This window comes from Schistocerca nitens, chromosome 7, assembly GCF_023898315.1.
Source record: "Schistocerca nitens isolate TAMUIC-IGC-003100 chromosome 7, iqSchNite1.1, whole genome shotgun sequence".
NCBI classification, from domain to species: Eukaryota; Metazoa; Arthropoda; class Insecta; order Orthoptera; family Acrididae; genus Schistocerca; species Schistocerca nitens.
The window spans coordinates 104,342,033-104,358,811 of NC_064620.1; the positions used below are offsets into that span (position 1 = coordinate 104,342,033).

Here is a 16,779-nt window from a genome sequence, read left to right on the forward strand (position 1 = left end):
CTGAGAGGCAGTAGTTAGTATACCCAGTTCTTCCTGACTGTTAGTCTGATAAAAGATTGCCTTGAGCATTTGTCTTTTATTTTTTATTCTCTTTGTGTATTTCATAATAAATATACTCCATTCAAAATTAAGTACGGAATTTACATACTAATGCTGTCCGGCAATAAAAAGATACACCTCTTGTTTCTTGATGCTTCAGTTGCACAGGATAGAGATCAACATTCTGACTCAGAAAACTATGCAGAAGAAACTATGAAAGAATTCAAAAATTTTATTTTGAGCGATTTGTGCAGCGATGTAACTGATGTTTCATGTCACGATACTACAAATGATGGCCACTTGCTTTGCAACTGCGATTTTGATGATGCGGTGAGTTTCAGTGAAGATGATACAATGCTTTATTATACGAGGAGGATCATCACAGTCAACTGCAAAACCCGAGACAGTTAATTAGGAGGTACGAAAGAAAAATGTCACATCAGTGTAAGGTTACCAGCAAAATAAGCCTTGATCAGTGTACTTTTGAATGGTGGGATAACATTTCCATCACCTGAGTGGCTTGTTACAATATTCGAGTTTGAAATTGTTTTTGCTTCTTTTATTCGAACAAGTATTTTGTGCTGTAAACATGTAATGAAATCCTAAGCAGCTTTACTGCAACCAAGATTTCCTGAAATTGAAAAGAAATTTTTGATTTATATATGTCTGAACTAGCACTATTATCTGCATTACGGTTTCCAATAAATGAGACAAATGAGATGCAAAAAAATCTTTTCTGGATTGCATTGTTTCACCATTACATTAGATTAGTCTCGTTGTTGTTGTTGTGGTCTTCAGCCCAGAGACTGGTTTGATGCAGCTCTCCATGCTACTCTATCCTGTGCAAGCTGCTTCATCTCTCAGTACCTACTGCAACCTACATCCTTCTGAATCTGCTTGGTATATTCATCTCTTGGTCTCCCTCTACAATTTTTACCCTCCATGCTGCCCTCCAATACTAAATTGGTGATCCCTTGATGCCTTAGAACACGTTCTACCAACCGATACCTTCTTCTTAGTCAAGTTTGCCACAAATTTCTCTTCTCCCCGATTCTATTCAGTACCTCCTCATTAGTTACGTGTTCTACCCATCTAATCTTCAGCATTCCTCTGTAGCACCACATTTCGAAAGCTTCTATTCTCTTCGTGTCCAAACTATTTATCGTCCATGTTTCACTTCCATACATGGCTACACTCCACACAAATACAGAGTGGCGCAGGGAAACGGGAAATTTCAAAATAACGCCATTTCCATGAATAAATTCATAAAACTAGTAATTTATTAACGAAAGTGAATGTATTCAGTATGCCATTATTCAGTATGTCTTTACAATCAAAACGTCCAAAAGTGTCTCTTTACTTTTTAAAGACGACAGCGGAAAGATGTGCTCCCATTCGGCGTTCACACTCTAACAGCCTGTTATGAAAACTCTGGAATGCGCGGTGTAGCAAATCTTGGGGAATGGCAGTGATTTCGTTTTCAATGTTCTCCTTCAGTTCATGGATTGTTGCAGGACGTGTATGGTACACCTTGCCTTTAAGATATCCCCACAGGAAGTAGTCGCACACACTAAGATCAGGGGATCTCGCAGGCCATGCAATGTCACCGTTACCTGAAATAATGCGTCTTCCAAACAATTGATGAACTGCTGCCATCGATTGTCGAGCAGTGTGTGACGTGGCTCCGTCCTGCTGAAACCACATGTTTTCGACGTTAAGATTAAGCTCGTACAGTCTCGGAGTAAAGAATGTTTGAAGCATTTCAACATATCGAGCGGATGTTATTGTCACTGCACTAGCATCCTCATATTCAAAAAAAATAAGGGCCGATAACACCATCACATGGTACAGCACACCATATTGTGACCTTGGTGCTATGTAGTGTTCGCTGGTGAAACTCACAAGGATTGTCCTGTGCCCAATAACGAAAATTCTGTTTGTTCACGAATCCGTTCAAGTGGAAATGGGCTTCGTCTGATATCCATAAGTTACCAAGGAAATTCGCGTCCTCGTTGATTTTAGCCAATATCTGGCTACTAAACTCCATACGTGACGCTGGGTCTCGTTCATGTAAGTGTTGCACAATCTGCAACTTATAGGGATGGAAGTCTAATTCGTGCAGTATTCTTTGTAAGCTTCGTCGCTTAATCCCTAGCGAAGATGCATGCTGTCGAACGGAGGTTTCTTTTTCAAGGCAGATCCTGTTTCTTCAAAATTACACACCGACGTTGTAATCGCGCGAGCAGATGGGACACGTCCATGACGTCCAGGCTGGTAATGCTGTCAAAATGTTCTCTGCGCGGCAGTCGCACTATCAACATTTTTGTAAAACGCTCTCACAGCTACTGCACGTTCCGCACCAGTCCAATTCTCCATAATTACTAAATGGCAATGCGTTCACATTCTGCAAAGTTTCGAATATCTGCCGGCGCTACGGTGCTGCCAACTGTAACGTTCAAAATTTCCCGTTCCCCTGCGCCACCCTGTACTTTCAGAAACGACTTCCTGATACTTAAATCTATACTCAATGTTAACAAATGTCTCTTCTTCAGAAACGCTTTCCTTGCCACTGCCAGTCTACATTTTATATCCTCTCTACTTCGACCATCATCAGTTATTTTGCTCCCCAAATAGCAAAACTCATCTACTACTTTAAGTGTCTCATTTCCTAATCTAATTCCCTCAGCATCACCTGATTTAATTCGACTACATTCCATTATTCTTGTTTTGCTTTTGTTGATGTTCATCTTATATCCTCGTTTCAAGACACTGTCCGTTCTGTTCAACTACTCTTCCAAGTCCTGTGCTGTCTCTGACAGAATTACAATGTCATCGGCATTTCAATACCTACTTTTGTTTCCTTTACTGCTTGCTCAATATACAGGTTGAATAACATCGGGGATAGGCTACAACCCTGTTGCCTGACACAGACGGGGCACTGACTGCCAGATGCACTTGGAGTTGCTTTGATTGCAGCAGCTCGGCAGATCATTTTTGCGACCAGATCCATTTCAGATCCACAGGATCGTGATACATAGAGATTTCGTGTCTCCCCATAGAAATAAATCAAGGCTCGATATATCTGGTGAGTGTAGGGAGGAAGGAACCGGTCCACCATGCTCAATCCATTGATGCAGGAATGGCCTGTTCAAATGCCTATAAAAAGGCAGTCTAAAATGAGGAGGCACCCCATCGCGGTGCACTTCACATTTGGTGTAACATCTTCAAGCAAGTTGGGAAGAGACTGTTCCAGAAAGAGATGGTAATTTGCGGCAATCAAGCAGGATGGTAAAAGGTATAGCCTGACTAAGCAATTGCTGACCAAACCTGTCTCTACGCGTTAACTGTGAGGCGATGATGGGCTGCATAGTGCTGCACACCGTGGGGGTTTCCTGGTGCCCACAAATGCTCATTGTGGTGACCAAATACACCATACTTGGTGAATATTGCCTCATCACAGAACAACACATAAGCTGGGAAATGCAATTCTTGGCCATTTTGTTGCAGAACTCTCAGAGTGAGACTTACACATGCAGGTTGGTCATCGGGCTGTAGCAAATGCAGCCTTTGGAGATGAAAAGCATGCAAGACTCGGCACTCAAAATACGCTGGACACTGCTCCAAGACATTCTTTAAGTGCAAGGCAATGGCATGTACACTGGTACTCCAATTAGTCTACATAGCATCCAACATATTTTCTTCCCTAATGATTGAATCTGCTGAACATATCCTGTCCTCATTAGTCCAGACACTTCTTAATGACCATATTCAACAATTCGATCCAGATGTGCAGACAAACTGCATTGTGACTGCGGTCAGTCTGGGGTGCGTTTTCGATAAATACATCTAGCGGCTTGTCGATTTCATTCAGCTATTCCATACATTAAGTGCATGTCTGTAAGCCCACTGTTCGAATACAGTTCTGTGCTCCTCATATGCTGGCTAGTGCTCGAATGAGGAATTCCTCACATTCCCCTCCAGTACTCTTGTGTGGAGCACCACCTAGTGGCGTTCCCCTCCAGTATTCTCATTACAGCAGCATACGTCTGCAGACATAGGTTGTTATGCAATTCTCAATCCTTATGATATGCCCCAACTCACCTATTGTGGACACCCAGTGTGTGTGTGTGTGGGGGGGGGGGGGGGGTGTACACACACGCATGCTACTTATTTTCATTGTATTATGATGACAATTTCAAGATTATTGTACGATGATCCCTGGATGAATAAATAAATAGATATATCTAAAAACAAAGTTGATGTGACTTACCAAACGAAAGTGCTGGCAGGTCGATAGACACACAAACACACACACAAAATTCTAGCTTTCGCAACCAACGGTTGCTTCGTCAGGAAAGAGGGAAGGAGAGGGAAAGATGAAAGGATGTGGGTTTTAAGGGAGAGGGTAAGGAGTCATTCCAATCCCGGGAGCGGAAAGACTTACCTTAGGGGGAAAAAGACAGGTATACACTCGCACACACGCACATATCCATCCACACATATACAGACACAAGCAGACATATTCAAAGACAAAGAGTTTGGGCAGAGATGTCACTCGAGGCGGAAGTGCAGAGGCAAAGATGATGTTGAATGACAGGTGAGGTATGAGTGGCGGCAACTTGAAATTAGCGGAGATTGAGGCCTGGTGGGTAACGGGAAGAGAGGATATATTGAAGAGCAAGTTCCCATCTCCGGAGTTCGGATAGGTTGGTGTTAGTGGGAAGTATCCAGATAACCCGGACGGTGTAACACTGTGCCAAGATGTGCTGGCCGTGCACTAAGGCATGTTTAGCCACAGGATGATCCTCATTACCAACAAACACTGTCTGCCTGTGTCCATTCATGCGAATGGGCAGTTTGTTGCTGGTCATTCCCACATAGAATGCGTCACAGTGTAGGCAGGTCAGTTGGTAAATCATGTGAGTGCTTTCACACGTGGCTCTGCCTTTGATCGTGTACACCTTCCGGGTTACAGGACTGGAGTAGGTGGTGGTGGGAGGGTGCATGGGACAGGTTTTACACCGGGGGCGGTTACAAAGGTAGGAGCCAGAGGGTAGGGAAGGTGGTTTGGGGATTTCATAGGGATGAACTAACAGGTTACGAAGGTTAGGTGGTACTCCACACGAGAGTACTGGAGGGGAATGTGAGGAATTCCTCATTCGAGCACTAGCCAGCATATCAGGAGCACAGAACTGTTTGAGGGGATGAGGAAGTGGCTCTGGTTATTTGCTTCTGTACCAGGTCAGGAGGGTAGTTGCGGGATGCGAAAGCTGTTGTCAGGTTGTTGGTGTAATGGTTCAGGGATTCCAGACTGGAGCAGCAGATTCGTTTGCCACGAAGACCTAGGATGTAGGGAAGGGACCGTTTGATGTGGAATGGGTGGCAGTTGTCATAATGGAGGTACTGTTGCTTGTTGGTGGGTTTGATGTGGACGGACGTGTGAAGCTGGCCATTGGACAGATGGAGGTCAACGTCAAGGAAAGTGGCATGGGATTTGGAGTAGGACCAGGTGAATCTGATGGAACCAAAGGAGTTGAGGTTGGAGAGGAAATTCTGGAGTTCTTCTTCACTGTGAGTCCAGATCATGAAGATGTCATCAATAAATCTGTACCAAACTTTGGGTTGGCAGGCCTGGGTAACCAAGAAGGTTTCCTCTAAGCGACCCATGAATAGGTTGGCGTACGAGGGGGCCATCCTGGTGCCCATGGCTGTTCCCTTTAATTGTTGGTATGTCTGGCCTTCGAAAGTGAAGAAGTTGTGGGTCAGGATGAAGCTGACTAAGGTAATGAGGAAAGAGGTTTTAGGTAGGGTGGCAGGTGATCGGCGTGAAAGGAAGTGCTCCATCGCAGCGAAGCCTTGGACGTGCGGAATATTTGTGTATAAGGATGTGGCATCAATGGTTACAAGGATGGTTTCCAGGGGTAACAGATTGGGTAAGGATTCCAGGCGTTCGAGAAAGTGGTTGGTGTCTTTGATGGAGGATGGGAGACTGCATGTAATGGGTTGAAGGTGTTGATCTACGTAGGCAGAGATACATTCTGTGGGGGGGCCGGGATGATTGTGTTTGTGAATTTTAGGAAGAAGGTAGAAGGTAGGGGTGCGGGGTGTCGGTGGGGTCAGGAGGTTGATGGAGTCAGGTGAAAGGTTTTGCAGGAGGCCTAAGGTTCTGAGGATTCCTTGAAGATCCGCCTGGAGATCGGGAATGATAGATAGATAGCCAAATAGATCTGCTTTTGACATATGCTAACATCTAGGATATGATACAGCCTGGCATGACTTCCACATACAACAAAACCAAGAGGTTTCACATTTACTTTATTTCAGTTTCAACCTGATGACACTCAAGATGATCAAGGCAATAACACCAAACAGCTTATGGATCTTGGATGCCTAGGATAAGAACTGTGCACGTTATGATGCCAAACATCAACCTGAGAGCCACAACTCTCCTGACCTAGAATGGATTTTTACACCTATACAAGAGGTCTGGCTATCACAAAAATTATTATAACGCTACTTTTGCCCATTCCAAATGCTATGTGGCTTGTCTGTCATCCGTGAAGAATACAATGATGGTGATCCTACACTGAGCAGGAAAAAGTGCTTTGCACAAAACCCTATCACTGTCTCAAGGCACATACTGACAATGAGGGCTTTCACCTACCGTATTTACTCGAATCTACGCCACACTTGAATCTAAGCCGCTCCTGAAAAATGAGACACGAAATCAAGGAAAAAAAAATTTTCCGAATCTAAGCCGCACCCGAAATTTGAGACTCTAAATTCAAGGGGAGAGAAAAGTTTTAGGCCGCATCTCCAAATCGAAACAAAGTCAGTCCATTGTAATACGAGAAACAATTTAGGTCGAATGAATGACTATACAGCTACAGTAGTTTGGTTCGAGTCTTAAGCTTAGCAGTTAAGCTTTACCAGGTAGCCATTGCTATGCGTCAGGCGCTCCATCCGTATTTATACGGGTACCCTTCGTTTTTCACGTGCTTTGTCTGGTTTGAATTGATTGCTTATTTTTCTTTGATTTGATAAGTGCCATTCTCTTTGTTATAAGTGTTTACATCACTCTAAGCTGAAAATGCATTACTGTACTGTGTCGTGCATTGTTTGTCGCATTCTGATAATGAATGTTCATGACCTGTCGCCGCTGGCGGCATGGCTTGCTTTTGTGCGCGCTGCCGCCGCTTACAATTAAAAAAAAAAAAAAGACAGAGAGGAATCGTCTCATTAGTGAAACAATGACAAGAGACTATTTGTTGTTATTTACACCACTGCTTTCTTTGATAATGATCAACAAGAACCAAATAACAGAATGTGTATGATACAAGATGTTCTGAACGAGAGTTTAGCGAAAATTTTTCTCCGTTTGAAAATCTTTGCAGACGCCTCTTTAGTACATTACTTTCTGCACAGAAATTAGAGTCATCTTAGATTTAAAAATTTAGTCAATTGCCGTGCTTCATTTCTGACTGTATCACTATTAGGCATAAGAATAATACTCATATAAACATGACATGATATGTGTATTCTTCCGCGTTTGCTGTTGCCTTACTCTAGTTTCGTAGTTTATTGGGCAGACTGGATTTATATGAGATAGCAGCAAACACGAAAGAATACATGGCAAAATGTTTATATTCATATTATTCTTATGGTGAAGAGAATACTGCATGTGATCCACAATTCATAAAAGTTCCCATTAGCAACTCTCTCTTCTCACAGATAGGAAAAAATTCAGAACGTTGAATTGGCCATATTGACAAACATCGCAAACAGTCTTGCCAGTCGGATTTTCGTAGTACATTGAAAAGCTCTGCTACATTCGAAGATGAACAATACGGAATTTGTATTTACTTCGTTGTTCGTTGGATAATGTATGAAAAATGCAGTGGTCGAAATTCGGGGCGGAGAAAAAAGCTCGTCTTACACTTTTTTTAAATTTATTTTCTTACGCAGAGGTTTTGGCGCCAGTATTTATCTTTATGCCTGCAAAGCATGCCTGTGTAGCGCTACAGATATTCGACGGCAGGGGTTGGTTGTGGCGATACCTACCAACATATTTCAGAACTTCCGCTTACTTTGCACTCGATTCTAAGCCGCAGGCGGTTTTTTGGATTACAAAAACTGGAAAAAAATTGCGGCTTAGATTTGAGTAAATACAGTAATTTACGGAAATTGGTCACACAATTAAGTCCGGTTGATTAAACTAGAATCCAAATGACCAACTTTTCACATTTAATCCAGCACTTAATAGTTGCTCTTATTATCACAAGTAATGAGACGATGAAATCCTGAAACCGTGAAATTAGCTGTGTTCTAAGCCATGAGACCACCAGCAGACTACAAAGTACACATTAGCTGCGGAAAGATTTCCCTGCATGTATTGCTGTCAACTATTTCAAACTATTCTATTCTCTATCTTACTTTCATACTGTCTGACAGATTACCAACTTACCTGTCCCTGTATATTGGCGCAAGTAGGGGTGGTAGCCAGTTGGTGTTGACTTCACAGTGTGCATCCAAGAAGAGAATGACTTCACCGCGTGCCTCCTGGGCTCCAAATGACCGTGTTCTAATAAGTCCTTCACGCTCTTTGTTGCGAACGAGGCGAACTTTCCCATCAAATTTTGTTATGTACTCTTCAAGTTTAGTCTTCAGATCCTCTACATAAAAAAATTAAAGATATTGCATACTTTCACAGAAAGACTGAGCATACAGGTAAAATGAAGAGATCCTTTCATATTTTTAATGTTTCTTTTATTGCACAAGATGCAACGTAAAGTATTTTTCTCTTAGTACAAACACAATGAGCTGAATTGGAAATGAGATGCTCAGAAAACGCAAATGGAGTGTCACGATATTATGAAAAGGGTAGTTGCTACTCACCAAACAGCGGAGATGCTGTCGCAAATATGCACAAGAAGAAAAGACTGTCACAAAATAAGTTTTTGGACAACATGGCATTTGTTGGAAAAAGACAATACACACACACAATTCATACACATATGACCAAAGTCTCTGGCAGTTGAGTTCTGGCTTCAGCTGCAGAGATTGTGGTTGTGTGTGGTGTGTATATATGTATGTGTGTGTGTGTGTGTGTGTGTGTGTGTGTGTGTGTGTGTGTTTTCGACAAAGGCCTTGTTGGCCAAAGGCTCATTTTGTGACAGTCTTTTTGTTGTTCCTAACTGCGATTGCATATCCGCTATACGGTGAGTACCAACTATATATATAAAAAAAAAATAATTTCATAATATTGTTACATTCCAAGCTGGATTTTGCAAATCAAGTATCCTTGCAGAGGAACACAAAACATAATGAAAAGCCACAAATTTTCATCCTCCACCTGTGATGTTTCCAGATTTGTGCAATGGTATAAATAAAACACATCATAGGACAACAAAAATGTTTGCTCTGTAATGAAACACACATTTAAGTAACAGTTTTTTAGGGTAAGGGAGATGGAATCTATCGACCTTATACAAAATCTGCTAGGAAAGATGAATCACAAAGCCTTAAACCCCTTTTGTAGTTACAATCATGAAAAGAAATTACATATTGTTCTGCACCTGTAACTTGTGGACAATGAAGGTATCCTGTTTTTAATTTTGGCCGTATTTTCTGTTTGTTTATCTTTACAGGGCATATCAGAATGGGCTTAAGATGATTGATTTCACAGTCATCTCCCACAGTACTTCTTACTGTAAATACTTGCATCTGATCTCCCTCAACTGCTATTTCAGTGTTGTTTACCTTGTTGATATGGTACTGTCTGTCTTTTTTGCAACAGATTTTTATTATTTCTTTTGTCAAACGTATTTCATCTAATAGTATTATTGTAACAGGCATCTTCAGTGATTTGCAATGAAATAAGAGAGATAATTTTTTGTATAACTAAATATATTCTCTTGTGAGAAACACTACATATTTCAAATACTTAAGTTAAAATTACCTCTCATTTCTTTGCAGAACCCTGGGAAATGCCTAATGCTATTAGGTGAAACACACTTGTTAAACACCATTCAAAAGTCAAGATCGCATACAATATTTTTTATTCGAGACAACTGGTTTCAACGGTCTTGGCTGTCATCTTTAGGCATTACACCTTACAGTTTCATAAGTGGGAAGCATGACAAGATATGCTGCAAAAAATAATGCATGCTTTCCCTGAAAACTACTTACCACAGATAGTTTGGAAGCCAACATACAATGACAAAAATATATTAGATCCAACGGCAACAAACAGACCTGGACTCTTTCAGGATTACTACATTGTAAATGGCATCAGTAACCATGAGTACAAAGAGTTACTTGAACAAGTAGAAAGATTTACTTTAAAATCTCAAAGAGGAAACATTAAGCTCTTGGCAGGAGCATGTTGAAGAAATGAGTCTCAAGTTAGGAAAAACACATGACCAAGCAGTGGATAGATATGTACTTAGCAGAACAGTTCATGACTGGGAGAATTCTTCATGGTATACCGTCACTGTTAATAAACTTCTTTAAAGCAGTGACTATTGCACGATTGTTTGACAAGACATTTCCAGGGGCAGTTGTGGAGTCTGACCTCAATCTATTGGTTGTGAAATGTAGATTAAAACTGAAGAAACTGCAAAAAGGTGGGAATTTGAGGAGATGGGACCTGGATAAACTGAATAAACCAGAGGTTGTAGAGAGCTTCAGGGAGAGCATTAGGGAACAACTGACAAGAATGGGGGAAAGAAATACAGTAGAAGAAGAATGGATAGCTTTGAGAGATTAAATAGTGAAAGTGGCAGAGTGTCAAGTAGGTAAAAAGACGAGGGCTAATAGAAATCCTTGGGTAACAGAAGAGATATAGAATTTAATTGATGACAGGAGAAAATATAAAAATGCAGTAAATGAAGCAGGCAAAAAGGAATACAAATGTTTCAAAAATGAGATCAACAGGAAGTGCAAAATGGCAAAGCAGGGTTGGCTAGAGGACAAATGTAAGGATATAGAAGCATGTATCACTAGGAGTAAGATAGATTTTGCCTACAGGAAAATTAAAGAGACCTTTGGAGAAAAAAGGACCACTTGTATGAATATCAAGAGCTCAGATGGAAAAACAGTTCTAACCAAAGAAGGGAAAGCAGAAAGGTGGAAGGAGTATATAGAGGGTCTATACAAGGGCGATGTACTTGAGGAAAATATTGTGGAAATGGAAGAGGATGTGGATGAAGATGAAATGGGAGATATGATTCTGCGTGAAGAGTTTGACAGAGCACTGAAAGACCTGAGTCGAGCAAGGACCAGGGGGTAGACAACATTCCATTAGAACTACTGACGGCCTTGGGAGAGCCAGTCCTGACAAAATTGTACCATCTGGCAAGCAAGATGTACTAGACAGGTGAAATACCCTCAGACTTCAAGAAGAATATAATAATTCCAATCCCAAAGAAAGCAGGCATTGAAAGATGTGAAAATTACCGAACTATCAGTTTAATAAGTCACAGCTGCAAAATACCAACGCGAAATCTTTGCAGACGACTGGAAAAACTGGTCGAAGCCGACCTCGGGGAAGATCAGTTTGGATTCCACAGAAGTGTTGGAACACGTGAGGCAATACTGACCCTACGACTTATCTTAGAAGCTAGATTAAGGAAAGGCAAGCCTACGTTTCTAGCATTTGTAGACTTAGAGAAAGCTTTTGACAATGTTGACTGGAATACTCTGTCAAATTCTGAAGGTGGCAGGGGTAAAATACAGGGAGCGAAAGGCTATTTACAATTTGTACAGAAACCAGATGGCAGTTATAAGAGTCGAGGGGCACGAAAGGGAAGCAGTGGTTGGGAAGGGAATGAGACAGGGTTGTAGCCTCTCCCTGATGTTATTCAATCTGTATATTGAGCAAGCAGTAAAGGAAACAAAAGAAAAATTCAGAGTAGGTCTTCAAATCCATGGAGAAGAAATAAAAACTTTGAGGTTCGCCAATGACATTGTAATTCTGTCAGAGACAGCAAAGGACTTGGAAGAGCACTTGAACGGAATGGACAGTGTCTTGAAAGGAGGATATAAGATGAACATCAACAAAAGCAAAACGAGGATAATGGAATGTAGTCGAATTAAGTTGGGTGATGCCGAGGGAATTAGATTAGGAAATAAGATACTTAACATAGTAAAGGAGTTTTGCTATTTGGGGAGCAAAATAACTGTTGATGGTCGAAGTAGAGAGGATGTAAAATGCAGACGGGCAATGGCAAGGAAAGCATTTCTGAAAAAGAGAAATTTGTTAACATCAAGTATAGATTTAAGTGTCAGGAAGTCATTTCTGAACCTATTTGTATGGAGTGTAGCCATGTATGGAAGTGAAACATGGGCGATAAATAGTTTGGACAAGAAGAGAATAGAAGCTTTCGAAATGTGGTGCTACAGAAGAATGCTGAAGATTAGATGGGTAGATCACATAACTAATGGGGAGGTATTGAATAGAATAGGGGAGAAGAGGAGTTTGTGGCACAACTTGACAAGAAGAAGAGTCCAGTTGGTAGGACATGTTCTGAGGCATCAGGGGATCACAAATTTAGCATTGGAGGACAGTGTGGAGGGTAAAAATCGTAGAGCGAGACCAAGAGATGAATACACTCAGCAGATTCAGAAGGATGTAGGTTGCAGTAGTTATTTGGAGATGAAGAGTCTTGCACAGGATAGAGTAGCATGGAGAGCTGCATCAAACCAATCTCAGGACTGAAGACCACCACCACCACCACAACAACAACAACAACAACAACAACAACATTGCATGATAGGTGTGAAACACAGTGTAGGACCACAGACAAAGAAATGTAAAATGATACTGTGAAAAGGACAGTTGCTACTCACCATACAGCAGAGATGGTGAGTCGCAGATAGGCCTTTCTGCGACTCGGCATCTCCGCTACATGGTGAGTAGCAACTATCCTTTTCATACTATTGTTTCACTCCATCCTGGATTTTCCATTGTTGAAATGTAAAATGAAATGTATTTGGGTACTGATGGTGTATGCATGCAGCCTTCAAACAAGTACTGCATCAGAATCTTATCGATAGACCACACGCAAAACTCAAACAAATTTGGTTAATACATAAAGGCTGTCAATGAAAGCAAAGTTAGTTTCCATACACCCAAAAATGGAACAGGAACTTGGTTCCATCTTAAAATGTTCCTTTACAAAGAATAATGTGAGACTACTGCTCCAGTTGGATTCTCACACTACTACAAATATGAATCTTTTAGACAGACATTAGAGGTGGTGGTTAGTGTTTAACGTCCCGTCGACAACGAGGTCATTAGAGACGGAGCGCAAGCTCGGGTTAGGGAAGGATTGGGAAGGAAATCGGCCGTGCCCTTTCAAAGGAACCATCCCGGCATTTGCCTGAAACGATTTAGGGAAATCACGGAAAACCTAAATCAGGATGGCCGGAGACGGGATTGAACCGTCGTCCTCCCGAATGCGAGTCCAGTGTGCTACCCACTGCGCCACCTCGCTCGGTACAGACATTAGAGTCAGCAATTTTGTGAAACTGCTGAAATTGCTGACACTGAACAAGGCCCCCCTTTCACATTCTACAAAATTTAAGCTGGGTTCGCTCCTCAATTAACCAAAATACACTATATCAGCATGTTAAAAAAGAATGGGAATTCGCAAGATACTGGGATAAGACCACGAAATGACAACATAAGGCAAGCAACTGAGAGGTGGACTGAGAAACTGATGGATCACTTGAATGAAGAAATGAGTGATGGATGGGGGACAAGACTGTGACAGAGTGGAGAAAGAATTATAGTGGGAGGGCACGAAAAGATGGAGAGGCTTATGTCCTAAGCAGGCCCTGTCAGAGGCTGTACACTGTAGATGAAGATAGGACCCTGTAGAGCCCTCAAATGAAAAACTATGCCCAGTACTTGGAAGAAAGCAAAGGTCACATAAGTCTACAAGAAAAGTAGCAAAAGTAATCTGCATTTACATCTAAACTCTGAAGACAACTGGGAAGTGCAAGGTACAACTCATCCTAAAAATTACTGTCTAGTATCACTTACATCCATATGATGTAGGATGTAAGGAACATAACCTGTGCTCAAATGTCATGAAGTATCTCACCAAAAGAGTGATTTCCATGCCAACCCACACAGATTCTGGAAACACTTGCAGCATAATTGTTTCTACCTGTACACATATGCCTTCAGTGGCTATGCTTCCAACAAGTCTGGCTGAAAAATGGTTTTTGAAAGCACGTTATTTTAAAATTATGTGGTACACACCAAGTTTACAGTTTATAGATTTTAACTGCACTTTGATGTTGATATACCCACTGTTTGTGGCCAGATCATGTATCTCACCATTTCAATTCTGCACAGGTACACAGTTGGCCACATACTACACTCGGTTGACATTGAATATGGTGACTGTTCTAGAGCAGTAACCTAACACTGAAGTGACAAACAAAAGTTCCTGTGTGAAAAACATAATTACAACAGCCACAGAATTGTACTCTTAACATATTGTCTTTCAGATCTAATGGTCAAATAAGTACAAACACAATGTGCACAGTAATAATTATTAACAAAGGAAAAAAATGCTATTCACAATTCAATACTATTGTCACACGTTCACAATTCAACCTATTGTCACAGATTGCATTAGCTATTACTGAATTTTAACACTGTCAATGAAAATTCATAGTCAATTATTAAAAAAACAGCCACTGAATGATGGAGTGAACTCTAAGGCATGAAATTTATATAGATTACCAACTTGTAAACAGTTCCAAACTGTCTGCCATACATGGATCCTTTATCTTTGGACACAGATCTTGCTCATTTCATAATCTTCTGCAGACTGACTTAAAACGGCTTTGGACCAGCCTCTTTTGTACAATTACAGTAAATACAACAAAGGTTAGCTATTTTTATTTTCTAGATTTTCATAAATTACAAGTGAGTATTTACATTTCTGAGTAATTGAATAGTACAACCAGATTCATTTGAGTGTGGACTCTTAGATCAAAAAATAATTTCTATTGAATTACACTGGTTAGTTTGCCTAAATATGGGATTCTATTCCAGTAATGTTTTAATTAAAGAAGCTAATTGCTTTTAAACTAAATGAGTGCAAATGTTCTATCACATTTTCGTCATTAGCTGTATATTTTCGTCATTAGCTGTATAAAAGCTATAGTTATTTACATGCCTTTTTCATCTACTCCATCAGGAAGTTAGTAATCAGGTACATAGTTATAAACTAACAATGACCATGAAATCTGAAATGACTTAAATTTTGTAATTAGCACAATATCTGGTATTTGGCAAACTAGCTGGCCTCCTTAATTCCTGACAACCAAATGAAAGTAATAGATTGAAAAGAAAGAGAGAGAGAGAGAGAGAGAGAGAGAGAGAGAGAGAGACTGCTACTTACCAGAAAGATGACAAGTTACGTCGCAGAGAGGCACAACTAAAACACACTTACAACTTAGCTTTCGGTCAAAGCCTTCACCAGAAAAAGTAACAAACAAACATATGCATATTCATTCACACACGCAGACACACCTAATCCACATGACTGCCATCTCTGGCAGCTCAGACTGGAATGCAACTGGAATGGAAACGGAAATCTGGAGGCAGCAAGGAAGGGGAAGAATAGCAGTGTACGACTGAGGAGGAGGATGGCGGGGGTGGGGGTGCAGGAACTAGAGTGCCTCCAGGCACGGCAACAGGAAGCTGTCAGGCATGGAGGTGGGGACACAGGGGACAGTACGTTACCACAGCTTGAGACCAACAGAATTCCGAGAGTGAAGAATGTGTGGTGATGGAAGGAAGGATCCAGGTGGCTTGGGTATTGAAGCAGTCGCTGAAACCAAGCTTGTTATGTTCAGCTGCATGTTGTGTTATATTGTATTCTACTTTGCTCTTCACCACAGTTCGGTGGTGACCACTCATCCTGGTGGCCAGCTGGTTGGTAGTCATACCAATATAAAAAGCTGTGCATTGATTACAGCAGAGCTGGTATATGACATGGCTGTTTTAGCTGGTATATGACATGGCTGATTTCACAGGTGGTCCAGCCTCTGATGGAGTAATGCCTGTGACATGACTGGAATAAGAAGTGCTAGGTGGGTGGACTGGGCAGGTCTTGCATCTGGGTCTTCCACAGCGATATGATCCTTTGTGAGACCCTCAGCATGCTGGGCAAGGGACTTCTTGTCACTGTGGATTATCATCCCCTGGTGGCCAGGCTGTATGGAAGGAATTTCTTCGCGTGGAAGCAATGACAGCTGTCAAAACGCGGATAATGTTGGTGGCTGGTGGGTTTGATGTGGACAGAGATGTGGATGGAGCCACCAGAGATGAGTTAGTCAAGATTCAGGAAGGTGGTGTGCTGTGTTGAGGAGGACCACATGAAGTGGATAGGAGAGAAGGTGTCGAGGTTGTGAAGAAATGAAGAGAGAGCGTGTTGGCGCTGAGTTCAGATCATAGAGATATCATCGATAAAACTGAAGAGAGAGAGTCTTGGCCCTAAGTTCAGATCATGGAGATATCATCGATGAAACTGAAGAAGGCTTGGGGTTTAGGATTTGGGAGGGTGGGAAGGTCTCCTGTAGATGGCCCATAAACAGGAGGGTGTCATGGATTTTTTTGTGTACCTTTCCTTAAAAAGGTGATATAGTTGTGAGTTAGGATAAAATTAGTAGAGTGTATGATGACAAACAGGAGTCTGAAGAAAGCTGGGAAAGGTA

General features: G+C 41.4%; 1 protein-coding gene across 1 annotated transcript in view; it reads right to left on the bottom strand.

Moving 5' to 3' along the window:
• The window catches only part of LOC126194849 (N-acetylgalactosaminyltransferase 7), a 92,389-nt gene that overhangs the window by 57,878 nt on the left and 17,732 nt on the right, over positions 1-16,779 (bottom strand). Inside the window, exon 5 of the mRNA XM_049933196.1 lies at positions 8,504-8,711. Coding sequence (XP_049789153.1) covers positions 8,504-8,711 — 208 coding nt within the window. The remainder of the gene's footprint in view (positions 1-8,503; positions 8,712-16,779) is intronic.